Source organism: Patiria miniata, unplaced genomic scaffold (assembly GCF_015706575.1).
Source record: "Patiria miniata isolate m_02_andy unplaced genomic scaffold, ASM1570657v1 HiC_scaffold_21, whole genome shotgun sequence".
Taxonomy (NCBI): domain Eukaryota; kingdom Metazoa; phylum Echinodermata; class Asteroidea; order Valvatida; family Asterinidae; genus Patiria; species Patiria miniata.
This window is the reverse complement of record NW_024037060.1, coordinates 8,029,231-8,056,913: the sequence shown is the minus strand read 5'-3', so window position 1 is coordinate 8,056,913 and position 27,683 is coordinate 8,029,231. Positions and strand designations below refer to the sequence as shown.

Genomic DNA, 27,683 nt, shown 5'->3' with positions numbered 1-27,683 from the left:
CATTCGAATTGACCAATTAAACCATTAGTCCTGATTTGGGAATGAAATGACGTCGCGATTTTAGTAAAGTCAACTCCGATTGGCTGGTGCGTGGCTTGCATGTATCTGCATGTCTAGACATATCAGACGTTATACAGGAGACTTGGCTCCATGGATAACGGGTGATACTAAGACAATACATGTACATGTACAATGTACGGTAGTTATCAATAGCTGTGCAAATTGTAAAGGTACAACAGGGAGTTTACAAATATAGAATGGTGTAGTTTTTACTTGATAGTTGACCGTTCATACATGTAGTTTGACTAGAGACATTTACATGTATGCTTTAAAATTAGTCTTGACTAACAAACTGTATAATATGATGGACACATTAGGCTGTGCTCTTAAAGTTTATTCTCCTGATGACTGTCAGAGTTTACTAACTGAAACACCGAGCTAAGATCTCTGGTCCTTTTCATAACCATTTCTCCTCAGTATGTAATCACTTCACATGGTAAATCAGTAGACGTCTCCCAAGTTGTACGCTTTGCCATGCAGAGCCTCATATCACCTTCAAGCCTTTGATAGCAGGAACATCAATAGAGGTTACAGAGTGTTTTTTTTCCCTCCTGCAGGATTGCAATGTACAAGATGAGATGAGATTATTTCAATCACTGTTTCTTTTTGTGTTTTCTTTCATTTTTAGCTCCGAAGCCTTCCTCTGGAGGAGATGAACCAGACAGTAAAATTGTAAGTTAACAGAAACGCAAAATTACTCCCGAAAAATGTAAAAAAACAAACAATACCATTCAAATGCAAAATAGTTGCTGTAAGTCAAGCGTAAACATATTTTAAACCAGAAATTTCTACAAATCCATGTGTACATGTATGTGTACCAGCACTGGGATGCTTTAATCATCTGGCACTTATACACTGGTTTTAGTGCACACTACATTGACATCATTAAAATACCTGGTATTGTCCGCACTTCTGGAAACCAGTTACAATCACTGGTACTTGGCACGTAACAAGCACACATGAAACAAAGTTATCATGTTTTAGATCATGTATTGCACACGAACGCTTTTCAAAGTAAGTTTTAGAGATCGGTAGTCCGCATATTCATAGTATGATTTCGAATAGCTTTTAACTGTTATCATTAATCCATTTCTTAGTTTTCTTTCTTCTAGATAAGCATGTAGTATACATGTATGCATCATAAGCTCATTCTAACAAGTATTTTGAGTACTGCATAAGGGCAATTCCACAGTTACTCACGTTACATTTTTGATGTACTTTGAGTTTCCTTGGGCTGTAATTACCTTACTGAAAAGGTTTAATAACTATTATCCCCATGGTAGATAGAGTAGACCTAGACCTACCTAATGTGTTATGTATGATAAACAAGACGCACAAAATTGGTTACTCACGTTACGAAAATGTAACGTGAGTAACCGATTTTGTGCGTCTTGTTTATCATACATAACACATTTTTCTGGATGTCATCTTTGGTGCTTAGGTAGGTCTAGGTCTACTCTATCTACCATGGGGATAACAGTTATTAAACCTTTTCAGTAAGGTAATTACAGCCCAAGGAAACTTAAAAGTACATCAAAAATGTGACGTGAGTAACCGTGGAATTGCCCATAAGAAGTATTTTTAGCTGCTCGAGAATATTTAATCCAGCTCTTCTGCATACAAGAAGATAAAAGAGAAGCAATGCCTCCTTTGTCAGGAAAAAAAGTACAACCCAAACCCATTGTCTTAAAAAGCAGAACAAAAGCACCAATGTATTTTGTTGACTTACGAAAGGTTTTTCCCTGCAATTTTGATACAAACTCAAAAAGTCGAAAGTCTACCGAAGTGTCCACTGACTTGCATACTAATGTGAATGAACCATCTCTCTGTGGTAGTCTTGTTTCCATCGTGTCTGCATTCATTCTAACCTGTGCCTAACACTCTCTCTAGTCCTTCTGGAATACCAAAATGAAAAGTGCTGTCGCTAAAACGTCGGCCGTCAGTAGTTTTGCGGAGGTGAGCTGATAACACCAACATTCACTCATGAGATGTTACGCGCCTTCACTCACATACATGTCCATTTCTGTGCACATCACTTGTACCTTTCATTTTAAATGCACCAATGTTCTGGATTTCTAGTTTTCACCATTTGTCATGCATTTGTGTCCTTATACATTTATGTGGTGTTAAAACTAAACCAAAATTATGTTGATTTTCGCTGAAGCTATTTTTTTTTTGTTAGATAATTTTTTTTTTTGGCTTGGCATGCATTCACCATTCACCATTTAATCTCATAGCACTCATTTCTGTCTCGTGTATTGAATACAGCAGAATGATCCTGTATTAGGATTTGTGTTTGTTTAAGGTAGAGTTTATCATTTGTCATGTGTGCATTTTTTTTTCGTTTGAAGCAACAAACGTGCTCAAAATCTAAAGAAGGGTGCTTAACAAATAACCTGATGAAGTATTACAAATGTAGCTCAGTGAATGCTGCATATTCCAAGAAAACTATTCTAGGATCTTGATTTCAATTCAAAAGTTGCCCAGTCATGTTTTGAATTGTGCCCGAAGTCAGCGTCCGTGACACGTTCTCATTCAGCCGATTGCAGCAATGCGATGTCACGCACTGAACCGACGAATTATAGCAACTGCGTCGTGCCAACTCTTGCGCGCAGCCATTCATGGCTTCGCCGAATTAAAACGAACTACTAACGGAAATTCCAAAAATGCATCTTTTCTTTAGATGCATCTTTTATTCTTTTATTGTTTTCTTCAAAATGACAGCATGACAGAAAGAATAATTTCACAGGGAGTTTAGTCCCCTTACTATCTTTAAACCAAGTTTACTTTTCAACAATAATTTTGTCAGTTACTTTTTGGATAGCTTCAAATGATATCCTCTACCTTTAACTTGTCCTGTTTTGTTTTGTTTGTTTATTTCCAAATGTTGGTGTCGAGAGAAAACATTGAACCAGTCGCTGTTCATGTATCAAGTTTACCAACAAACGACATTCACATGTTGTAACATATGTGCCTTCCAAGCAATTTTTTACAGAAGTTCTTTTTCAGTGCTTTCATGTTTGATTTCTCAATTTTATTTTTTCATTGTTAGTGTAACTTTTTCATTTGTACAGGCAAATTTTATTTTTGCAAATATACAACATATGATTTTCACTTGCTTTTCTCTTGCAATTTTTAAAGTTTGTCGTCAATATTATTTAATAAATTATTCATTTTTGACACAAGTTTGTGATTGTCCCTTTTTTTATTGTTATATACATGTGTTAAACAAATTAATTTTTAATCCAATACTTTCTAATACGTTTACATATATGTGTACATGTATGATTATCAGATATTCCACATTGTTATTCTGTTCATTACAGCCTGTCTAAAAAAAAAATGGTACAATCGAAAACAATTTTTATTTTCAATATTAAATCTCAACATAAGTAAGTCGTTTTGAGCATCACATTAAAGAAAAAAAGACCAGGCTTTCCAATACTTTTTGTTTCATCTCATTTGTTTTTGTCAATCCAGAGATACGTGTAACTCCAGTTTTCTGCGAAACACAAAAATCAAGTTTGTTTCTTTTGCCAAGTTGCAATCTTTTGTGAGCTTCAAGACAGCATGGCACAGTACTCGAAACAACTCTGCCCATGCATAAAAGTGGCACAAAATCGATTTTGGTGTATCGCACTAAATTGATTATATCTCTGAATTGACAAAAGCAAATAATATCAAACAAACACTATTGGAAAGCCCAGTCTTTGTTCTTTATTATGCCAAGTAAGAATGACTTATTTTGAAATTTCATATTTAACCAATTTTTTTTTCTGATTGTACCATTTTTTTTTAGACAGGCTGTATAAGGTGATGGGTTTTGTATATTTTCCATTTTTTCCACTGCCATTCTAAGATTTCTGCCTCGGAACACATATTTATGCAGTCGGGGATATAAGTGTATGTGCTGGGGAGGGGGGGGGGGGGGCATTGGTCAGCATTTGAAAATTAGATCCAAATTTGCTTTGAATTGATAAACAGGCATCCAAGTTGCTTTCACTTTCTCGACGCGGTGTGTCCAAAATTGCCTATTGGTTGTACAAAAGATGCCAGACAACTGTCATGCTAAAATTAAATACCAGTTGTTTGGGAGGACGTTTTGCTTTCATTTAGCATTTTTAGATGTCTTCTTGTTGAAGAGGCAGAAATTTGGAAGGTTTTAGGGATCCTTATTCCTCATCAGCACTCATTCTCCATATATACTCTTATCACCCTTTTCCTTTCCACATCCAAGGAGACTTTGTATGAAAATGAAGAGGTAAAGTTACATGTGTTATTAGTTGTAATTGTATTATTGCTATTAAATTTCATTTGAAGTAATGACAGGCATATATCTGTACTAAAACTGTCCGTACATCACACAATTTTTGGATGGAACTTAACTTTCCTCTTTTGTGACTAATAAGCCGTTATGTAGGTTGTTTATTTTTTGTTTATCTGCTTCTTTTTTTTCTGTTATTTCTTTTTTTCTTTCTTTATTTCTTTCTTTCTCCCCCCCCCCCCATATCCTCAAAGGATTGTTTGTAATAACCAATGACAAGGATCTATTTATTTCTTGACAAAATCTTTGTATTTGGCCTAAAAATCGGGCTGGCACGAAACCCTTTGTATTTTAAACTCATTCTGGCAAGAAGTAGTGAGGTACATGTAGTGGAAAATACGAATCGCTGTTTCCCATTTGGTAGAAATACTTAATACCTGTGTGGCCTTTGCCTGTACATGTACATGTACATATGCCCTTTGCCATTAAAATCCTTAAAACTAACTCATTGTATAATCAGTGTAGTGTTGAACACAGAGACAACGGGGGGATGGCATTTGAACTTCCAATCCGGGCACCCACCAATTCTATCATGGGGGCCCCCTTCAATGGCAAAAGCATTGAGCTAGCTATTGTTCAGATAATCCGTCAGGGGGCAGTTGCTTTGTACAATGGCATGCACAATGGTTTCTCCATTGAAGGGGGCCTCGTGCGTTTATAGTGATCACGTACCGGGATTCGTCAGGTTCTGGATAGCTCAGTTTGTGAAGCACCAGAACGTAGATCCAACAGTTGCAGGCCCAAATCCTGCTCCATTCAACTTCTTTGTTTGATCGATGTAATACTGGGTACCGACTCAGTTTCCCTTTGTATACCACAAAGGGAAACTGAGTCGGTTCCCAGCATTATTTGCCATTTCTTTGCTTCATTTTCGATTAAATGTCGCTACATTCTACTATGCATGAGCAGTAATCCCTGTTGAAGGTGAACCGTGGAGCTTTACAAGTTGCGTCCTCGAAAACTACAATTTGTCTTCTCTAACTTAATTTTTAGCCATGATAAACTATTTGTTGGTTTTTAAAAATTAAATGTTTATCTTATAATGCAGTTTAATTCCTTTGTTTGCATGTACATTTAACTAGTTTTAAATGTTTTTCTTTCATTTTTGACCTGTTCAGTTGATAATTTCTTCTTTTTTTTACAGGAAAAGTTGTTGAAGTTACCCTAAATTTGCATGAGTTTCAATTAGATTAATCCTGTTTACCCCAAATCAATCAAAATCTAACACCAGGGCCCAATTTCATGGCGCTGCTAAGCACATGATTTTCTGTAACAGAGCCTCTGTATATTTCATGGAGACTGTAAGCAGTAAGCACACAAAAGGCATGCTTACCTCAGTGGAAAAAAGTTGCTTATAAAATCAGTGACTTAACAACAGATATGTTGTTGTAGCACATCCACGCAATGAAATATTGCTTAAGGTTAGCACAATTTTTTGCTACCTGTACAGTAAGCACAATTTTTCTGCTTACTGTTAAGCAGCGCCACGAAAATTTGCTTTACTTTGCTGGATTCTGGACTACATGTACTTCTATGGGGCATTGATGTTCAAGTTTTGTCAAAGTACATTGAACACAAAATATGCCAGTGATTTGAATTGCTGCATGATGTTAAACTATTGAGGGTTTACAAGGCTTCCAAGCAAAAATCCTGCGGGCGTAACGGTTAATGGAAGAAAGTTATCCTTTTAGTTTAAAGCTATAGTCCATCATTTGTAATTAGTGCATTTTGTTCGTTTGAAGCAATAAAAGTGTTCAAAATCTAATGAAGGATACTGAACAGCTAACCTGATGAAGTTTCAGCTCAGCTTCAGCTGTATATTCCGAGAAAAACAGCATTCTAGGATCTCAATTTCAAATCAAAAGTTGCTAAATCATGTTTTGAATTGGGCCTGAATTCAGCGTCCGAGACACGTTCTCACTGAGCCCATTGCAGCTACGCGATGTCGCGCACTGATCCGACAAATTATAGCAACTGCGCGCGCGTGCGTCGTGCCAACGCTTGTGCGCGCGCTTCACCGAATAACAAAACGAACTACTAATTTAAATTTTCCTACGGTGCGTCTTAAGACGCACGGTTGGAAAGGCCTTCTTTCATTGATTACTTCACAATGACAGCTTGCCAGAAAGAATAATTTCACAGGGAGTTTAGTCCCCTTTACTATCTTTCAACCAAGTATGTTTTTCAACAATAATTACGCCAGTTACTTTTCGAATGGCTGCAAATGATGGACTATAGCTTTAATTATATTACGATAAATAAATGCTATACAGTGTCAGCCTCATTGCTTCAAATTTGTTTAGTATCTGGCGCAACTAAAAATGTGTACTTGAAGTACCAAATAAGACTGAGTTGATAAACTTGACTGCTGCGTTGTTATTCAGTAAGTTTTTTGACAACTTCTTTTTTTCACATGCATGCCTCCTACTTTTTCTTCATTTCCTTTATCACTTTTCATAAGTGTTGAACAAAAGTCTCTCTTCTGCATCACTTTGTTTTCACACTTGTTCACCATTAAGTCTTTATACTAATGACGTTTATTGTTTCCATCTATTCAAGGCGGGACACAAATCGCAAGCAAAGCGAGCGGCCAGCGGCGTCAGTCGGAAATCAGCAGCAAGTAGACCCGCCACTGCAAGTAAGAGTTTTGCTTGAAGAAGTTATTGAAGTGAATGTCTCTGTTTGTTTTGGGTTTTTTTCACTCTTCGCGTTGGTTCTTTGGAAACTGGTAAAAGTTTTTTAAGGGCTTGCAGGAAAATCCACTAGGACTTGAACGCAGAAGCTCCTGCTTGTTTTTGCCGAGGCTGGCTGGCCAATTTAGATCCGATATAGCAGTGGGCAATCCATATCTTGATTGATTTGACATCCAGCCCCAGGAGGTGTAATTAATTTTTTTTTTTACATTGGGCTTAACCCTTCATTTTTAAATACCTAAGACAGTTAACCCATTCCTATTGGTCGAGAGCCCGTCACATGGGTGGTTTTAAACGGTTGTTTTAAACACTTTTTTTCCCAGTGTCGCATGAAATTTGGGCTCCTATGAAATCTGGCCCCTTTTACCCTGCTATTGGTTGTACCCTCACACGTGACCCTCACCATTGTGTTCTGCGCCACATCGCGCAGTCGTGCCACGCGCGCGCCATCTCCATATAAGGAAATTGTTAGTAGTACTCCCGCGAGGCACATACCATAAACATAGCTAGAGGGGTGTTTCACAAAACATGAAGTAAAATTGTTCAACAAAATCGTTGGAAATTTATAATTTTTGATTTGTTTTTGAGTTTTTGACCGAAAGGTACTGGTATTTATGAATGGGAATAAATTCATGCCTCGCCGGTATTGAACAAGTACATTTAAAACCAGCTAGGGGCCTGTTTGCAGCTGATGGCCTTAGCCAGGCCCGTAGCCAGTTTAAAACGTACTTGTTTAAAATCGGCCAAGCACATATTTATTCCCTTATTGTCAAGCTTTATAAACGTATTCTTACTGCTGTCAGAGGGCCAGTGTGAAAAAGAGACAATCATTTTCTTCAAATCCTGTCTGATCTTTTCTTTTCTTTTCTTAATTTTGTTTTCTCATTATTGCAGGCGGTTCATCTGCTGCTGGGTCCGTTGATGAAGATGCATTTTATAATTCCTTTGAGGATGTACCAAATGTCACAGTAAGTTCAAAGAAACAATAAAGAAACACGAACACCTTGAATTTGCAATCTGTAAAATACCTTGTCGTAGCAATACTGGATAATTATGTCTATCGTGCACGCTTGCATTTTTTTAAATGTTGGTATTTGGATAGTCCTAATAAATTCTTTTCTCAATTTTCACTATTTCAGGCTTTGCAAATGAAGCAAATTCCTGATAATCCAGTTGTTGTATGGTTCATTCTCTTGAGACGTCACATCAAGTATTCAGACTGCAAATTCTTAAAAGTTGAAAACAATTCACATTGGGGGAATGTCAACTCGGTCATCAAATTCAATTCACCCTGGCCTTGTACCAAAGTATAAATCAGATTAAATCATTGTTCTTATCTTTTCGGTTATAGATATTCAGCAATCGATCCCTGGAAGAGGAACTGAATAAACTCAATGAAATAATGAAAGACGAGAAGGCAGATTGGGAAGTGCGAACCAATGCAGTAAGTCACAGAAAATGTCATGTGTGCCGTGAGCTTTGTAAAGTTTCATGTGAAGTTTGTTGTAGTCCAGGCTTCGAAAACACAGCTCATCACTGTCTTCCATGATGACTAAATCACAAGTCCTACAGTCCCAAGTCAAGCGACAAGCTATTCAAATTACCGTGACAACGGTATTCTTTCGTAATTGCTCATCCCCTGTTACTTGTGAGCTGACTTGTGATGAAACTTGTGATGGACTTGTGATTTTACCGGTGATTTTACTGGTGATTTCACCTGTGATTTTACTTGTGATTTTACTTGTGGATTTTACCTGTGATTTTACTTGTGGATTTTACTTGTGATTTTACTAGTGATTGTACCTGTGATTTATCTGTGATTTTACCTGTGTTTTTACCTGTGATTTTACCTGTGATTTTACCTATGATTTTACTTGTGATTTTACTTGTGGATTTTACTTGTGGATTTCACTTGTGATTTTTACTTGTGATTTCACTTGTGGATTTTACTTGTGATTTTTACTTGTGGATTTTAATTGTGGATGTTAATTGTGGATTTTAATTGTGATTTTACTTGTGATTGTACTTGTGATTGTACTTGTGATTTTACCTGCGATTTTACTTGTGATTTTACGTGTGGATTTTACTTGTGGATTTTACTTGTGGATTTTACTTGTGGATTTTACTTGTGATTTTACTTGTGATTGTACCGGTAATTTTACCTGTGCTTTTACTTGTGATTTGACGTGTGGATTTTACTTGTGGATTTTAATTGTGGATTTTAATTGTGGATTTTAATTGTGATTTTAATTGTGATTGACTTGACAACAACTCCGTATTCCTGCAAGGAGTTATACTAAATACCCTGGTTATGTGAACTTCACATCCATCACATATTTCTTTCTTTTTTATCACGCGTTTGAAATCTGAAGTTGTTAATTTTGGTGAGTTTTCTTAGCGGTGAATAGGGGGCCCATTTTACGTCCACATTCCCAACTTTGATTTTCACTTTCGATCTGGTGACTCATCCTGAATTTCTCTGTTGTCACAGTTGAAGAAGCTGAGAAGTTACTTCATTGCCGGGGCGCCAGACTACGACTGTTTCCTGCCATGCCTGCGCATCCTTGAGGAGGCCTTAGTGTTTTCTGTCAAGGACCTCCGGTCGCAGGTCGTGCGAGAAGGGTGCATCACATTGGCGTAAGTTTATTTGTCAACGGCTTGAATTACAGGGAATATGCAACATTTGCTTTTTACTGTAATTGTCGTAAATGAGAGAACTTGGGGGTTAGTATTTTATAGTAAATATTGTTACACTGACTTGTTTGAAGTTTTGTGTTCGTAGATGCTGGAAAAACTAAGAAAAACAATCGTGTTCTTGTAGTCTGGTTCCCTGACCCCACTTCAGATGAAACAGAGTGATTTATAAGGGAATTGTAAGGTCAGGGAAATCGTTTGTACCCATTTATAGGTGTGTAATCAATTGCAAACAAAATGCGGACTATAAACTAAATATGGTAAATTAGGGGCAGTATTTGAAAAAAAAGCCAGGTTTTATTCCAGCGGTGGTTGGCCGACCAGCGTTGGAAATTCATACAAAAATACAAGTCTTCTTGAAAATTTCAGCACACCAGGTGCCATGATTTTACAGGATGCTTTAGACTCATTCACTAACAGTCCAGGAAGGTATTCCATAATACTTAGGTAGTGTTGTTTTTTGATGCTTGCAAATGTTGTATATTCCCTTTAAATTGTAGCTCTTGGTTACATAATCGTTGCCAACCCCTGGTATTGGAGCCTAACTCGCAGATTCTTGGGCTGCATCCGCATTACTTAGCTTCGGCTTTACACTAACACACATGAGCCTATCGAAGTGGCTGCTGCCATTTCCCATTAATCTGCAGCCATTTCCCTAATGCCGGCTGTAATCAAGTAAATCGGCCGCTGTCTTGGTCGGTATTTCGGTTGAGCATATACAATGGAGAGGATGTATTACTTGGACCGGTGCTTAAACTCTCAGTTGTTGTAAGACATTTTGTCTGGTGGCAGTGGCATAGCCAGCATTGTCACCATAGAGGGGCAAGGGGGGAGGCTGGATGCTACAGGGGGGGGGGGGGACAATTTCAACTGTGCTGAAAGTATAGCCTGGTTTTTTTCATCGGTCACCCGGCCTCTGCGATGTTAAAAATAGGCACTCGTGAAAAACAAGCTGCTCGTGAAAAAGGACTATCAAATTTCTAGGGGGGAGGGGGGGGGGCAACAATTTTTGTATGCTTCTCCCTCCCCCCTCCCTGAATGATATTGTTTTGTTTTTCTGTTTTCTGTGTATATTTCGGTGTTGTTTGAATCTGCTTAAGGGGAATGGGACTTGCCAAAAAGGTCCAATTTACGAATGCTGGTCCAACAAGGTCCAGCAGATTCTTTTAACTGTTCTACAACTTTTCTGTGCAGATTTTTTTCTGTGAAGCTTGGCCGTCAGTTTGACCATGTAGCAGAGACGCTGCTTCCACCGCTGTTCAATCTACTACAGAACACCGTTAAAGTAATGGCGACATCTGGCAGTGTGTGTCTTGGTATAATACTAAAGGTATGAACAAATCTTTCTTTTGTTCTTTAATAATTCAACAAACCTCTGGGTCATGTCAAAAACGAAGTACAGAAAAGTATCCACGTTACAAGTTTGAGACATCGAAAGACAAACATCAGTTGTCAAAAACTTCTGTTTCTCTTGCTTTCAGGTGTTTTTTTTTTTAACTGTTCAACATTCCAAAAGGGTGGGTCCGACCAGGGAATACAAGGCTATTTTTAGGGGAGGGGGCATGTTTTCCTGATGTCATGGCCCCTACTACTTCTGCCATTCGTCATTAACCCTAATTACTTGGGCATTTTGTTAGGAAGCTTTCCAGGAATCCTCCAATGTGTGAGAAACCAATTGCAAATTCTATGTACTTGACATGTAACTCGATTGGCATCAAACCATTGTTAAGTGGTTGGACTGTAGCTTCCTCTGTCCTCCGAAATTCTCCAAATCCTCCCAGGAAGATTTCCAGGATCTCACAGGGTTCAGGTTAAAATGAACGACGACAATGCCAAAAGCTTTTGTGGATTCCATCATGCTGTTATTATGTTTGTTTGTTGTCTTTCAGCACAATCACTCAACAAGATTAATACCCATCTTCAAGCATAACATCACCTCCAAGTCCACTGCAATTAGGAGGTGAGTATCCAATCATCGGCAGTTTCAGGCTAATTCAATGATCACAATGACCAGACAATATTGAGGTGGCATGTGCAATTGGTAATTCCATTGGCACCAGTAGCGTATCCAGGTTTTTGGTCGAGGGGGGGGGGGGGGGGGAGGGAGGGGTGGTAAAACAGGTAATATTTCAGAAAAAGCTGCCCCAGTTTTGTCTGGGACAATCGGATTGTTGACCGCCCAGCAAACGGAAGCTAGAAGGGAATTTTCTGGTCAGCCAGCCACCGCAAAATCAGAAATTGTGTGTGTGACTAAGTAAACACCGGCAATCGTGGACCTTGGACAAAAGGGTTAGGGCAGAAACAGTACGTCCACGATTGACCGATAGTCCACGACTGAAATTCGTGTACAAAACCATTGAGAGCTTTTGTTAAAAAGTTCTCACAAAGGAATGGGGATTACGGACAATAGGGGTCCATAATTGCTGGTGTTTACAAAGATGTGGGGGGAGGGGGGGCCACACAATTTTGCCAACAAAACTACGATTTCGTCAACAAAAAAAATATTAATTCGGGAGTGTGACACCCCCACAGCCCCGCTAGCATTACTACTAAAAGCGGCTTTGAGGTACTGGCACTTTCGTTTTGTTAAAAAAGAAATTCCCCGCCCCCTTCCCGCTTCCCTCTGGATACGCTTCTGTTTGGCACGTACGTTCTTCTAAAATTTGAGAATGTGTGCAACATTCATGCGAGCCTTAGGTCAGCTCATTAGTGTCTTCTTATTGTGGTTGATGGATTAGTTTACGGCAAGTGTACTTAGTTTATGGATCTGCTTCTCATCAGTTACTACTTAACAATAACAAAATCAACCTTTTTTCAGCAAAAAAAATAGCTGAGATGCAATCACAAGCAATGTACTCCTCATGAAATTCTGTCGGGTGCTTGTAAACTGCTTTGTCTTTACGGGCATGATGTTTACAGCCAAGTGTCCCTCATTTTCCAAGAACAATCGGAAATATTTCCATTGCTACATCACATATTTTTCCTTTTTTTAACAGACAAAGCTGTCAATTTCTCCTGAACATTCTGACGGATTGGGAGACGCATTCCTTGGAGAAACATGTCAACATTCTCTCGGATTGCGTGCATAAAGGCATTGAAGATGCAGACAGTGAGGCTAGAGCTATATCAAGAAAGTAAGTTATCCCCCCCCCCCCCCCCCCACCCACCGGACTTTTCTGGGGAGTGTGGCCAGTGACATGCTGGAGCAGTACAGAGGATTCAAGCATAATCCAGGCCTGTATTTATGCATGGCTGAGCAAGAACAACGCAAGGTCCGGCCTAAGACCTTGACAAAGTGTATCCTACGAAATCAGATAATAAGGGCACTTTGCCATGTAACCTCAGTCCTCCAAATTCCTCCACTTTGGCAAAGAGGATTTTGAAGGATTCAGGGCAGTCGGGGTTAATTCAAACATTCTAGTTCTTTCCTTACCTTTCCTCTCAATCGTTGAGTGTCTTTCCTCTAAAAATCATTGAATTAATGCTAAACAAATTCGAAAATACAATGGCTTTTCTAAATTGTTAAATAAATGCTTAAAAACCTCAAAATGATAGTCATGAATGAATACGTTTTCTTCTTGACAGGGCTTTTTGGAAGTTTTCGGAGCATTTCCGTGTCCAAGCCGACAAGCTCTTCCACTCCCTGGATGCATCCAAGCAGAAGGCAGTACAAGGCGACATGAGTGGTGCGTCTAGCTCAGGATCGCTCAGCTCCAAGTCCCTGTCTAGGGCTTCCAGCTCCGGCTCACAGGAGAACGTCAGGTACCAGACTAGTCAGACTCATTACATAAAGTCCTTTGTTGTCTAGGGCTTCCAGCTCCGGCTCACAGGAGAACGTCAGGTACCATACTAGTCAGACTCATTACGTAAGGTCTGTTGTTGTCTAGGGCTTCTAGCTTTGGCTCACAGGAGAACGTCAGGTACCAGATTAGACAGATTTATTACATAAGGTCCTTTGTTGTCTAGGGCTTCCAGCTCTGGCTCACAGGAGAACTTCAGGTGCCAGACTCGTCAGACTTATGCATAAAGTGTTTTGTTGTCTAGGAGTGCAGGCCAGTAAATAGGTCCGAAATCACAATGTGCATGCCCTCAAAATCTCCGGTTTTAGAGCATTTTGTGGGCCATAGACTTAAGGGTTTGTAAAAAGAAAGTTGAAGCCGTGAACAAGACTGCGAGCTCGTATTTCTGATGAAATTAGGCCCTACAATTGCTCTGTTATTTGCAATTGAGCTCAGGTATCATTTTAAGAAAATGGCGATGGGCTACAGGACTACTTTTACGGGTGACTATTTTTCGATGGAATCTTCTCTGCAAAGTCATTGGTTAACCCCCCCCCCCCCCCCCCCCAAAATTGAACAGAATTTGATGTATGTCTCAAACAAATTGGAAGGTTGTGAGTAGTTTTCAAGAATTTCCCCATGCATCGTCTCAATTGCATTTATCATTGTTTTAAGTTCAGGTTGCTTTGAGTTTTCATTGATTGAAGTTTCTTTCTTTTTCCCCCAGCTCGACGACGTTGCCGAGGAGATCAATCTATGCCAGTAGATCAACACGGAGGAAAACAACTGAAATAGGTAACGAAATGCAGATGATCATGTGTAAACAAGTGTGAATGCAATGCCACAGACATTGTCCAACGACATGCTTCACTTTGTCAAACCTTTCATTGTTTGCACCATGCAAAAGTTCGTGAAAACTAATCGCCCCAGAATACAACACCAATTTCATTGATGATGAAAGACGCATGTCATTGTCACGCGAAATGCCGTTCATTCGAATGTCAGAGAATTCAGAATTTCAGACCTCACTTTATAGCTTTAAGCGTAACATTTTAGCTAAAGAGTAAAGTAAAAACAAAAACAAAAATTTTACACTTGATATTTAGAGTCTTTAACTCGAGCCAATCACAGCCCACGTTTTGTTAATTTGTTTAAAGAAAAGTTCTTTGCAGCCAGTATAAACTGGAAAAGAAGTACTTTCAGTTTTGTGAGCACAATTTTCTAACGTTTACAGGTCACTTATTAACCTCGTTTTATTTTCACCTGTTTTTCCTAGTTTATAGGCCCAATACACACACAGACAAAACAGGTATAAAGATGGAATTTAATCGAGCATCATCACAAATATAGGTGGTTTGAAGAAACAAAACTGGTACTGTATTGCGATGTTGACGGAATTATCTAGAATTATATGAAGAATCATATGTGAATGTTTTCAATTTACATGTATGTAAGTGATCCGTAAAACGAAGTGTCCAAAATGGATCATGCGGTTACGATGTCGAAGAGACACCTGTCTTCCCTACAACACTCACCAAAATCAAATCCATTTGAAAACCCTCAACCACTTCAATCGGTACCAAGTGTGTTTCTTCAAAACTTCCAAATTGCTCTGGTTTATGTTATTTTTGTTGTGAAAGGTAGCACCGTATTGAGGTGATGGCATCATATATTGGTTTATACATGAGAATACTCAATCTGCACATTTACATATTTATATTTAAACACACACTCAGCAAAGCATTTACCATGGGTGGTGCACATTAACAAATGTTGCAGTGTCTGGGTACTAGACTTTGATGACCATTGATTTCCGTATTGTTTTTATTCCTCGCTCACAACGTTTCATACCACCCTGCTCTATACTCCATTTGTCATAAAACCATATCGTGCCCATTTATTCACCCATGGTCATTATGTATCCTTTCTGTTCTTCTAACATTGACACTGTCCCTGTATGTTAATCTAAACTGGGCTCCCCTACCCTTGTGTGTCCATGTCTGTCTCTCTTTCTGTCTCCCTGTCTGTCTACCGTTCCTTGTGCTGTCTTCTTAACTGTTCTGTCGCTATGGTTTTCATATGTTCCCTTTTCTGGTTTTTTGATATCGAAACAATGGTTCTAATTATACTGTATCTATCCATGTACTCGTTATTATTGAAATAATATGCATCAATCTGTCCTGTCGTTTCTATTTCTGTTTGTTCTGTTTTGCTTCTACATCTGTCTGTCTTGTTTGTCCAATCCCAACCCAATCATCACCCTGTCCTTTCGAAAATCGTCATTTTTTTCCGTCCTCCATTTTATCCATCATGACCCCCTCCCTCCCCTCCACATATCGCAGATGGCAACAAAAGCGGAGCCCTTGGCCAGCGTTCCAGTAGCGAGGTCAACCTCGCGGCGGCCTCCAGATCCCGTTCCCGCTACGCTTCCAACACGAGCGCAGCCGGCATGGCGGCTCGCATGCCCAGATCCAAGTCAACATCTAGGGAAAACTTGCTGGGTAAATTAATCATGCATGCCTAATTTTCCAACTTGTTGCTTTTGACTGGGGTTGTTTCTCTTTCTGTTCTTATGGTTGTGTTGAGTTATTCTTTGATAACATTTGCATCGGGTACCTCATCAATTGCATCAGTTTCTGTAAGTCTTTTATAATAGAAGTCAGGGCACTATACCAGATCTTGAAGCATGTTGGAAAACTATCACCATGGAAGTCTACAAATGTAGGTTCCCTATCAACCTCGTTCCCATGTGTACGATCTTACTGCGCCATGTTGCTTCCCACCGTGCCTTGCACGATCGTAACCCCTGGTATTTTGTAATTACAAATCTCCCACTATTTGGTAGATTTCAATTAGGACTGCAGTCGATGTGTTTAACGCGCGACGTAGTGCTTTCTATTTTGAAGAATCAAATTCTTAGAATCAATCCTTTCAGAGATGAGATTTTGACGTCGCGTTGCTAGAATGCATAATGTGCGTACCTCAGTCTTCCCTTTTACGACACAAAATACAGGTATTTTTGTGAAAAAAACAGAGCCTTCCAGACTATCCATATTGTTGAGGCATCGCACAGTCTTGAAAAGAATGTTCAGGCGTGGTGTGCGGTGGATGGCACAATGCATATAGTTCGTGCAGCCTTTGAAATATGCGTACAGTACGTTCTGAATAGTCTTTCAGCTTTCGTTATTCTACACGGCCAAGGTTTATTGAAGGAATTCGCACACAGCCCATGGAGGCGAGGTTGGGTTCCCTATCTGATTTTCAAGTGTATTTTCCAGTAGAAGGCAAGGTTCCATACCAGATTTCAAACCGTTTAGATTCTCCGTAGGAGATAATACTTAATGCTCAATAAGTTTATTTGTAATTTGGATTAAAAATGGGTTAAAGAAGAAAACCAAAAAAAAAACCTCCATCTGTTTTTGATGCAGATTTGTTTGCAATTAAAAATTTTCATTTGTTAGTTAAACTGCTCAGGTTTCCTGTAATAAAACACTTATGAATAAGGCTTGGGGTAGAAAACACAAGATTTTATTTCTTAATTTGTATGCAAGAATTGTTAGCTTATATTTCATTCTGACGTAATTCCTTCTGAAATCAACCAATCAGGAGCCGACTTGCGCAGGAGAAGAGGTGTGGCATTCTTGACCTTTATTCTTAAATTTCAAATCCAAAGGGATTCTTTATTTTTTTTTGATAGTTCAAGATTTTAGTGTCAGTCCTTTGTGTGTTGCTTAAAGCTTTGGTTGTGCCAAGAATAAATATGTGGTATGGGTTCTTGTGTAGTGTCCGTGTGGTAAATATTGGTAGTGCTGCAGTATTAGGTGGGACTTTGCATATTTTTTCTTGTTTATTTTTTTATAAAGAGAGCAGGATGAAGTTTACAATATGTCGTACATTTGATTAACCTTGTCTTTTAATTTTCTTGCTGCGTTCTTTAATATGTACATGTAGTTGTAATTGGCTCAAAACTGCATTTCTGTTCAAATTTACATGTAATATCTTTTCTGTTAGTTTTCCCCGTTACTTCAGTTTAGTGCACTCTAGTTTTCTAAATTTTACATTTGTATTTTTTTCTTCTGACTTGATGGTAAATTCTTTTTGGTGAGATAGCAATGAAATCCCCTTGCTTCTCAGCGATTTGCTGGCATGTACGCTTTCTGAGTGCAAGCAAACTCCTAAATATGAGTGAATAATGAGCTGAATCAACATAGATTTTCTTCTTTTTTCTCTGTGCCTCTCTCTGCCCTCTCTCACTCACTTCCAAGTATTCCTTTTGTCCCACGCTATCATTGGTAAATAAGGCCCGTACTAGACGCCGTTCTACTACCACACCGAACTAATCAAAATGAGCGCGGCAATAGCTTGTCCACAGCACGGCAGTTGCTCTAAATGCCAAACTTAATAGTCGAACCTTAATGCAGATGGAGTTACTGGCCAGGTGAAAGCAGTTCAAGCGATTCATTGAACTTTTTGCGCGATCAACATATTCCTGCCAATTTCACTCCCTGTGATGTGGACGCAAGATAGGGTATTGTGCATTCCTAAAATGTTTGCCCCAACTTTGAATTGAATTGATTTCGGCACGGCAATGGCACGGCGTTTGGATCAGTGTTGTGCCACTGCCCGTTCGGAACGGCGATAGCGCGACAGCCCTGTCGCCCTATTAGGTGTGTTGCTATGCCAAACTCGATTCGCCGAGCCAAATGGTTTTAACGCTATTCTATCACCATGCCAAATTAATCAAGTTCGGCGCGGCAGTCGAATGGCGTCTAGAACGGGCCTAAAATGATATCTGTTGACAGACTCTTACATCAAACTTCTCTCGCTACTTATCATTTTGCTTCATGCTTCTCATGATTGTTTGGGAAATCTGCACAGTTTGCCACTTGCAAAACAATGCTTAATTGAAAGCCTCTTCAGCAAGATTGGTCTGCTTGGTTTGTTTTCTAATTAAATCCTTGTAGCATTGCTTAGTTTATTTGCAAAAAAAAACGGTGTTTGTTGGTTGCAGAAATTGTTGGTGCTTAACAGAAGTATTTTAAATCAGCATCGAAGCCAAGGCTATCGGTGCTAATCCATTGTATGACATTGGGCACGTTTTCTTTTTGAATTCTCACCACACAAGGGAGCACCAAGGCCCTCACGGTTTCAATGCTAATTTGAAATGTTTCTATTAATTTAACCCTAACCCCCTAGGGTGATTTACTAGGACCCTTCCTCACCCTTGCAAATTCCAACACCATGCGGTAAACTGTACACATAAACAGTTGCTTATTATTTGTGGTATGCCTAACCCATGTAAAAGCATAATCAGTTTACTAGTGCAGTACTCACCCTAACAGATTCCAACAAACACTGGTGTTGGAGTTTGACTGGATGGGGATGGTTAGGATTAATAAAATGAAATTAGTGCGAGACTTGTTTTAAACTAACCATTGGATGTGTGTGAGTATAAATCCAGTTCACATGAAGAAAGACTATTTAAGATTAGAAAAACAAACCTCAATTTATCATAATTGATTTTTAGAATGTCGTGAGAAGCAGCCATTTTGAAGAAACTAAATGTGTAAAAAAAGTTGACAAACAAAAGCAGCAAAAAATCGTGTTGATAAGGCTTATGATAGAACTGTGTCGAATGTCTTAAATGGTCTGTTGAAATGCAGCGGGTGAATTCAGTTATGAAAACTACTCGGACAAAAATTGCCTTAAAAACTAATATTGAGTTGTCACAGGCACCGTGAGTGTGACTTTGCAGTGCAATATTTGTTCGGAAAAAAATAGCATATTTCCAATAACAGGCCGTAATTTCAGCCGCTGTAAGTAGAAAGTTGCCTTTGTGTATTCTTTGGGTTTTTTGGCAGTATTTTAGAAATCAGTAATTAAAGAATTTTGATTAATTAGTTGAACCTATTCTGTTATTGTTTAGCTGCGACCACACCGGGACGTAGTAATATCCCTACACCTAACGGAAGGACGGGCAGAACAAAGAGTAGAATTGGCGTCTCACAATCTCAACGTAAGTTCACATTACCCCACCTACCACCCCACCCCCCCCCGACCCCCTGCGCCCACCTCCCCGACCCCCTGCGCCCACCTCCCCCCCCCCCCAACCCCCTATGCCCACCTCCCTCCGCCCACCCCTCCCCTACAGTAATATCCCTACACTTAACGGAAGGATGGGCAGAACAAAGAGTAGAATTGGCGTCTCACAATCTCAACGTAAGTTCACATTACCCCACCTACCACCCCACCAACCCTGACCCCCTACGCCCACCTCCCCCCTCCCCACCCCTTCCCCCACCCCCTTCCCAACAGTAATATCCCTACACCTAACGGCACCCCCCCCCTTGCCCCTTTACACTTTACAAAAGTGAATTGTTCATAATGTAGTTCTAAAGAATTGGAAATGATCGACAATTTAAACCCTGCTTATTGTCCGACACGATTTTCAGCTGGTAGTCGGACAAACAGCCGTTCTAGTTCCCCGTCACAACTCCGCTTGCAGCAAGGCATAGCGGTGAACGGTAGCGCAGCTACCGCAGCGAGACGACGCAACAAGAGCGGGATACCAGTGCCTCGTAGTCAGGGGACCAGCAGGGAAGCTAGCCCCAGCAGATACAACTTTGGTCAGTCGTGTTTTTTTTACCTAATCAAGCTAGATTAGGTGTTACTAGTGTTAGTTGTTACTAGTGTAAACTCTTTCCATTGTCATACTAATGTGTGATGTTCACGGAAATTTATAACATAAATACTTAAAATAATAGATTTGTAAAGAAAAACAATTGACAAAGCTCTCCAAGCAGGGCCCAGTTTCATAGTGCTGCTTAACAACAGAAAACTTGTGCTTACTATAGCAGAAAATCATGCTGAGCTTAAGCACTATTTCTTGGTGTGGACGTGCTAACGGTTGTGCTTGCATGGAGATTTCTATCGTCACGTCACTGATTTAAGCAACTTTTTTCTCTGAAGTTAAGCGTGCTTTTGCTGCGCTAACTGCTTACAGTCTCTATGAAATTGACAGAGACTGAGTAAGCACCAAAAAACGGCGTTAAGCAGCACTATGAAATTGGGCTCATATCATTTCAAGGATGCAACTTTTCCCTTTAGATCATGCACCTAAAATTTGAAAAACTGTGGAAAGTTCAGAATTTTGCTTTTTGCAACTTCCAGTTGCATAAGTTTCACTGACATGTAAGACACAGTTTTCAATTGCAAAATTGTAATCACTGGTTCAAGCGAACAGTATTAACAATGAACATGTATCAATTAAAATTTAAAAAAAGTTTAAAATAACATTCTACCTTGTTGTTATGACTTCCAGATGTATAGCTGTCACTTAAGACACATTCTTCATTTGTAAAATTGTCATCACAGAAATTGAATATGATGAAGCCCAATCCTTAATATGTAGCGTCGGTATTCAAGTCTTTAGTTAAAGCATGGTGAGTTTGAAACATTTTCTTATCTTCTTACTGTAGCCTCACGAGATCGTCGTCTAAGCAACTCTTCAGGGAGTCAAGCCCAACGAGAGGCGAACCACAAGGGGAACATCTTGACCCAACGAGTCTTGGAACCGGGTCAGGATGCGGAGACGGCCCTGGCTATGGCCCTGGTAAGATCACATTGGTTCATCATCGCCGTCTTGTAAGGTTGGATCACAAAACCAGTTTGCAATCCCAACTGGACATATGTTAGGCGTTCTGGTAAAATCAGACAGAATTGGGCAGAGTCGAAATGAGGGTTTGTGGGTATAAGGAAAGAGAATAGAATTCTCCTTACAATACTGTTTGTTGCACTTCGATTGGAAATTCCGTTGACAAGTTATGGCTGTTTAAAATTCGCATTTATCGACTTGTCAAAAAAGTAAAAATACTGGGAAAAACGCTTTTACAGTTAAGAGTTTTGTAGTGGTGAAAGTGAAAGATGCCAATTGTTTTTCCTTAAAAAACTACAAAAAATATCCATGATTTTTAAAATAGTTATTTAAAATATGTGAAGTAGACATAACAGATTAAAAATATCAATAAATCTGAAAATAGAACAAAAATCACCGCTATTTGGGTGGTTTTTTTTCTTCATTTTTCTCCACTATGGCCTGTGCCCAGTTATGTCTTATTTTGCCAGAACGCTTCACGTACGCACATCAAGTCTCAATGATTTTTACCTCTGAGTAACCAAAACAGATAAAAGTATGCAAGTCCATCAAGACAAAGAAAACTGAATTTGCAAAACTGCAATGTTGCCATGCAGTTCAAAAGAACACTCAAAAATAGAAATATAGACCAAAAACTGAGTTAAATTCCATCATATCTCAAAAGAGAGAAAACAAATCACTCCAAATTTAATAAAAAAGAAAGAAATCCTTGTTGCATTTTGTATTACTGCTCTTTCACAGACACTTTGTTCGTGTACAAGGATTACAAAAATATGTGATAAGGGACAATTTAACAAAACTGTAAGTCTGAAAAACAGACTTACAGTCTGTTTTTCAGTAAATTATTAAAGTCTTTAATAAAAAGTGCAGGAAATTTCATTGAAATGTCAAGTCTGTGGCTATCGAAAAGTTATGTGTTGTTCATAATAAAATCTGAACGCAGTCAAATGCTTTTGGACAACGAATTATCAATTTGAAAAAAGGGATGAAAAAATATCCTAAGGAAGTTTGCACTTACGATTCCATTCCTAACAGTTGAACACTGGCTTGTGTTACCACATGAACTAATCTTTCTTACATTAGGTGCACAGTATGAGCATGGATATCACAGATTTACAATGCACTGGTTGTTTTGTTTTATCTACTGAACTTAGAAAAAAAATTGGCCTGAAATGGGCTGTTATCAATGCTCTTTGGAGAACACGGTTTTGACTGCATGTTAGCATCAAAAATAAACTCAAGTCTACGGCACTTGTTATTCTGATGTTGATAAGATGCACATCAATATTGCACTGTGTTTTGTTTTGTTGTTTTTTCTCAGGTGTTTTTTTTTTTGTCCTGGAATAAAATGTTGGGATATTTTAGAAGCAATTTTTTCTTCTAACTTTAAGCCCTGATTTATATGGTTCAGTACCTACATAATGATTTAGAGTATAATTACAGCAGCATGGCAGGTGTCAAAGTCAAAATCCTGTGAAAGAAAATCAAGTTTGTGAACAATTGAGTTTGGATACTGCTATCGCATAGTCTTGTTCAAGCAAGTACATGCTTAGAGCTAGCAAGTGTAGAGAAAAGGACTTAGAAGCCCTCGCTCTTGTGAAGACGTAAACAATTTAAATAGTTGTTGAAATCAAGTTAGATTTTATTATTTGCTGCATCCTTATCTTCAAATGTATAGACCATGTGCCCTAATGTTGTGCTAAGTCGACCTGAAACTGAAACCGACCCGACCTGAAACCAACTTCGGGTCGGGTTGGGTCGGTTTTTCCATCATTTCAGTTGGGTCGGGTCGGTTTCAGTTTTGCGTTTGCAATTTTCGGGTCGGGTGGGGTCGGTTAAGCCATCTTGTGAAAAACCCGAAATAAACGGAAATAAATCAAAGTTGGGAAATTCACGCTGTACAATATTGTTGCTGAGTTACTGTGCCCGGTACGACTGTCCACCAACCGCGCAAATGTGCATGTGGTTTAGGGTCTTCACGCACAGTCTATCACATGTAGGCCCACCAGTAGGTCACGTTATGAGTCTTAACCGTATACCGTACGGTAGGATTCTGTTACTAAAAGACAACGATTTTCTCGCGACACGGGTAAGTTCAGGCACAAAAAGCGGACACAGTTGCCCGAGCCAGCTGTTCGGGGGTTTTTTTCGGGTCGGTTTGGTTTTGGGTCGGTTTTGCTTGAATTTTTTGGGGTCAGGTCAGGTCGGATTTGGGGAGTTCAGATCAGTTTCGATTCGGAATCGGTTCATATTTTTACTGTTTCGGGTCGGTTTGGCCTGTCAACCCAACCAGATGCATAACATTAATGTGCCCTGTGACGTAACACCGACAGGCAACCCATCTTTTGCATGTTATTTAGTCCACGTTCTACAGTTTATGTCGACACTTTTAAAGCATTCATATTTCGAGAGATTTACATGCGGTACAGAAGAGAACTAGTAGCTGAAAGTTGGCATCGCGTGACCACAATATCCAGTGTTTTAAACAAAAGGCACATGGTCTATTTTCTTATTGCATTCCCCTTTTTTTTTATTGTCATTTTCATGAACCAGTTGTGTGTTTTTTAAGAAATGACCTTATCTCTTATGCAAGACACGAGTGGTCTTTGATGTGTTCTCTCCAATTTCTTGAAGGAGGATCAAATGGCTCTGGGCGAGCCCTTGCTCGGCGACAGTGATTTGCAGGGTCTTGACCAGGAACTCGTTGACTCGATTGAAAATGAGCTGTTCTTGAGAAAAATACAGGCAAGGCCGGGAATGTCTGAATGCTGACATGCTTGATCGAGAAAAACAAACCAACAAATTTGCAAATGGCTGCATGTTTGCTGACCCCTGACCTTTTGATCGTTTTGTCCACTTTCTGCTGTGAATGATTATTTTTCGAAACATCATTTCATTCCGCAAATTAGTTTTGAGACACCGCATTGCATGGCCCCGAAAATGCCTGCCCCATTCATTCAGTGCAAGCTGCCACAGTTAGTCAGAAACTGCCCCCACCCCAGGGGAATGCCCCCACCCCAGGGGAACTTCCCCACCTTAGGGGTTTTCCCTTCCTTGGGGAACCTACATACATGTGCACTGCCGAGGGGAGTAACATTCACAGTAATCTGCTAGATACTTTCTGCCTCATTATGAGCCGATTGGCATTCATGCATTGTGCCTTAGCCTGAAAAAAAAACCTACATGTACATTATGAAACAATCTCTACATTATGCTACAATTCTAGAGATTTGTGTGTCTGACCATTTCATTAGACAAACCCCACAACTTGAAACCTTTGCACAAGATAGGGTTGTCTTTCTTCAGAATAGTGTAGTATTCGATTACTCAAAACTGCGTTGGACCGAATAATCGGATATTCGAAAACTGCCAGCTGCAACTGCGTGCTAGACAAAGAGTGTGCCAGTTTAAATTTGCATGCCGCAATCGATATGGGGTGCTGGAATGTTTTGAAGAAGTTTTTATAACTGTAAAAGGGCCTTAACCAGCTACCGTATAATGATGTGAACAATGGACTGGCATCTTCAAAAATGTCTAATACCTACAACAGAAACTCGGCACCTGACACTAAAGCGCCGCAACTTTACAATAAAATGACATCACAGTCGTGTGTGTATGTGCATAGTTTTTTTGGTTTTTTGGTGAATATTCCAACAGCCAAACAGCTTTTTGAATATTCAGTCAATGATCGAATATTTGAGTATTCAGTGTATACAGGACAGCCCTAGCACAAGATAACTGTTAGCTTAGTTTCCTTTATATCCATCTTCCAAGATTGTATGAAACTCATTAGTACTACATGAAATTAGATCATTTTTATGTCTCAATTTTGCTTTCACCAACCTGGCACCTCCTGATGTAGCATTCACTGTACAAGAAAGCTAAAATCGTAGTACACATGTGCACATCAACCCCTGCACACCAGGGGCGTAGCCAGGGTACTCACCATGGGGTGGGAGGCTTGATGTAGCAGTGGTAGGGGGGGAGGGCCAATTTCTGTTAGCCATAGTCACTGGTACAGGTATGCAACTTTTCCTCGCTGATCAGCTGATTTCCTCGTTTTTTTACTTAAGTTTTATACCATTACAAGTTGAAAAACACTCTACAAAGTCTTGTAAAGATTGGAGTTTCTTCTTTTTTTTGTTTCTTCCAAGTTGCATGCCTGCTTGTAGGACTAACACATTGCCAGTGTGGGGACGACAGTGCTTTATGGGATGTGGGGTGGGGTATGCTGCTGCTTGCACACAAGTATATCTGGGTACTTGATCACTGCATACATGGATCCCCATGTTGTGACCTTCTTGATTGTACAGTGATTTTCATCTTTATTTGGGCCAAGTATATTATATGTACATTCATATTTTGTATTTACAATGCAATAGTATAATAAGCACAAGCTTTACAACCCAGCCCTCATTTTATTCCACAAAAATTTCCCTTCCTGGCTCTGAACCCAACTCAATTAATCCCAGCACTTAAAATGATTAACAAGATGCCCAAAACAGCAAAATGCACTGCAGTCACCCTTTTTTCCATCTGTACAAGCCCAACAAGACGCTCAATTTCACAATGCACAGCTCAAAGCAATCCGAAGTTACCGTTTGGTTTTGCGAAATTTTTGCTCAATTTTTTTTTAACAATGAGTAAAATTGTCGGTGGTGAAGTTTATGCTCCATGCAAAATTGTTTCGATTGGGTTTTATGTTCTACAAGTCGTAGAGTCCTTTGATGCGAATTGCATATTAAGACTCAGCTTAATTTTTAAATTCAAAGATGCTATGAAAAAGCTGTTCACTATTGATGTTGACAAAGAAATTGTTTAAACTTGGCAAACATATATACATGTAGCCTCTGCAAATTTTTGTTAAAAATCCCAAAACACCCGAAGCAATATTCTGCAATGCAGATGTGTAAAGACCGCTCTTAGGAAATCCAGCTCTCAGATACCAACTCAGGAATGCAATTTATTTAGTTACTTCTGAATGTATTTATTTTATTCAATTTTTTTTACTTTTTTTTCCTTTTCTTGGTTTTGATGCGTAATGAATTGTGTGTAAAATGTTTCTTTTTTACTAACCAATATCTGATTGCAACGCCCTCAATTCTGTGTTGAAACGGAATTGAGACTGTGCTGTAAACCTTCTGAAATCCTTCAAAATCCACCCAGGAAATTTTGTAGGATTTTGTAGGATTGAGGAAGGTAGAGCCCAGCTACTGTTATTTTGCATGGGGATTGATGCACCTTGAAACTTGGTAGGTAGAAAGAGTGTGCCATTGGGTTTCTGCACAGTGGAGGATTTTGGAGGATTCAAGAAGGTTTTTTAATAAGAACACCTTTGGATTTTTGATTAATTTTTCAAGGAAAACACATAACGGAATGTCTTCATTTTCTTGGCTTGACCAGTCCCAGCAGGCTAAGGCAAGTCGGAGGCGATGGGACAGCTATTCCGACGATGAGAGTGAAACCTCCAGCGTCTGCTCAGTGGGTTCGTTCGGTTCAGGCAGAGATCGTGCTTTTGAGGTGAGCCCAAACTATTTATTCATTGACCATTCTTTGCTTCTGTAAACCCCAACTCTCCTTGATCTTTGAACTCCACCAGAGGTTTTGGGAGGATTTTGCTGAATTGAAGTTACAGCTGAAGCACTATTAATTTTTAAAACGTCTTGATGCCCTTGAAATTTTAAGAATAAAACATGAATGAATGAATGATTGACGAAGACTTGTAAAGTGCTGGTATCCGCCACAGATGGCCGCTTGCCATAAAATGTCCAACCCTAACCAGCAATTATGCAGCGCATCATAAAGTCAGAAATAAGTTCACAATCATGTTGGCGTTGCCTCTGAGAGCAAATACATGTAGGTCTTCCGAGCCGATGGCTTTATGCTATTGGTTTCTCTACAGTAGGCTGGTTAATTTTAAAATGTTAATTTTAGAATGTTCTTTGCAAAAAGGCCTTGGGAATAGGGTTTAATCCAAAAGTTGACGCTTCCTTGCAGGTTGGTTTGGCGGCAATTTGGAAATTTTGGTCATGGCCCACAAAGGAGCTCGTGCCAATGGGGTTTTGTTAACAAGAACAGTTGGCATGATATCGAACAAGAGTGTAAACACCGTTTACTTGATGTGGTGTATATTTTTTTGTCTTTCTTGAAGGACATTCCTGAGATCCTGAACAAGATGGCCAGTCCAGGCTGGTCGGAGAGGAAGGAAGGTCTCATCGGAATGCAGAATGTTCTCCAGTGTTCCAGACCGCTCAGGTTGGTTGCAGAACTTTCTTCCGTTTATAAAAAGCATTTTGTATGGGCTGCCACAAGGGCATGAATTGCCCAAAACTGCATATTAAAGATATAGTCCATCATTTGTAATTTGTGCATTTTGTTCGTCTGAAGCAACAAAAGTGCTCAAAATCTAAAGAAGGGTACTGAACAACTAACCTGATGAAGTTTCAGCTCAGCTTCAGCTGTGTATTCCAAGAAAAACA

The 27,683-nt window shown here is 39.4% G+C and overlaps 1 protein-coding gene across 9 annotated transcripts in view; it reads left to right on the top strand.

The window, feature by feature from the left end:
- LOC119729812 (CLIP-associating protein 1-B-like) overlaps positions 1 to 27,683 on the top strand; it is an 84,667-nt gene that overhangs the window by 37,165 nt on the left and 19,819 nt on the right. For 4 of the 9 annotated variants that reach the window (XM_038202599.1, XM_038202604.1, XM_038202602.1 and 1 more), the window contains exons 10-28: positions 689 to 732; positions 1,951 to 2,016; positions 4,298 to 4,321; positions 6,944 to 7,022; positions 7,972 to 8,045; positions 8,429 to 8,521; positions 9,569 to 9,714; positions 10,966 to 11,101; positions 11,661 to 11,731; positions 12,768 to 12,905; positions 13,357 to 13,533; positions 14,278 to 14,345; positions 14,827 to 14,859; positions 15,893 to 16,051; positions 19,477 to 19,566; positions 20,003 to 20,176; positions 21,029 to 21,162; positions 26,608 to 26,724; positions 27,356 to 27,459. In XM_038202599.1, the coding sequence (XP_038058527.1) occupies positions 689 to 732; positions 1,951 to 2,016; positions 4,298 to 4,321; positions 6,944 to 7,022; positions 7,972 to 8,045; positions 8,429 to 8,521; positions 9,569 to 9,714; positions 10,966 to 11,101; positions 11,661 to 11,731; positions 12,768 to 12,905; positions 13,357 to 13,533; positions 14,278 to 14,345; positions 14,827 to 14,859; positions 15,893 to 16,051; positions 19,477 to 19,566; positions 20,003 to 20,176; positions 21,029 to 21,162; positions 26,608 to 26,724; positions 27,356 to 27,459 (1,927 nt within the window). The remainder of the gene's footprint in view (positions 1 to 688; positions 733 to 1,950; positions 2,017 to 4,297; positions 4,322 to 6,943; positions 7,023 to 7,971; positions 8,046 to 8,428; positions 8,522 to 9,568; positions 9,715 to 10,965; positions 11,102 to 11,660; positions 11,732 to 12,767; positions 12,906 to 13,356; positions 13,534 to 14,277; positions 14,346 to 14,826; positions 14,860 to 15,892; positions 16,052 to 19,476; positions 19,567 to 20,002; positions 20,177 to 21,028; positions 21,163 to 26,607; positions 26,725 to 27,355; positions 27,460 to 27,683) is intronic. The other 5 variants (XM_038202597.1, XM_038202598.1, XM_038202601.1 and 2 more) reach the window with 5 other exon arrangements.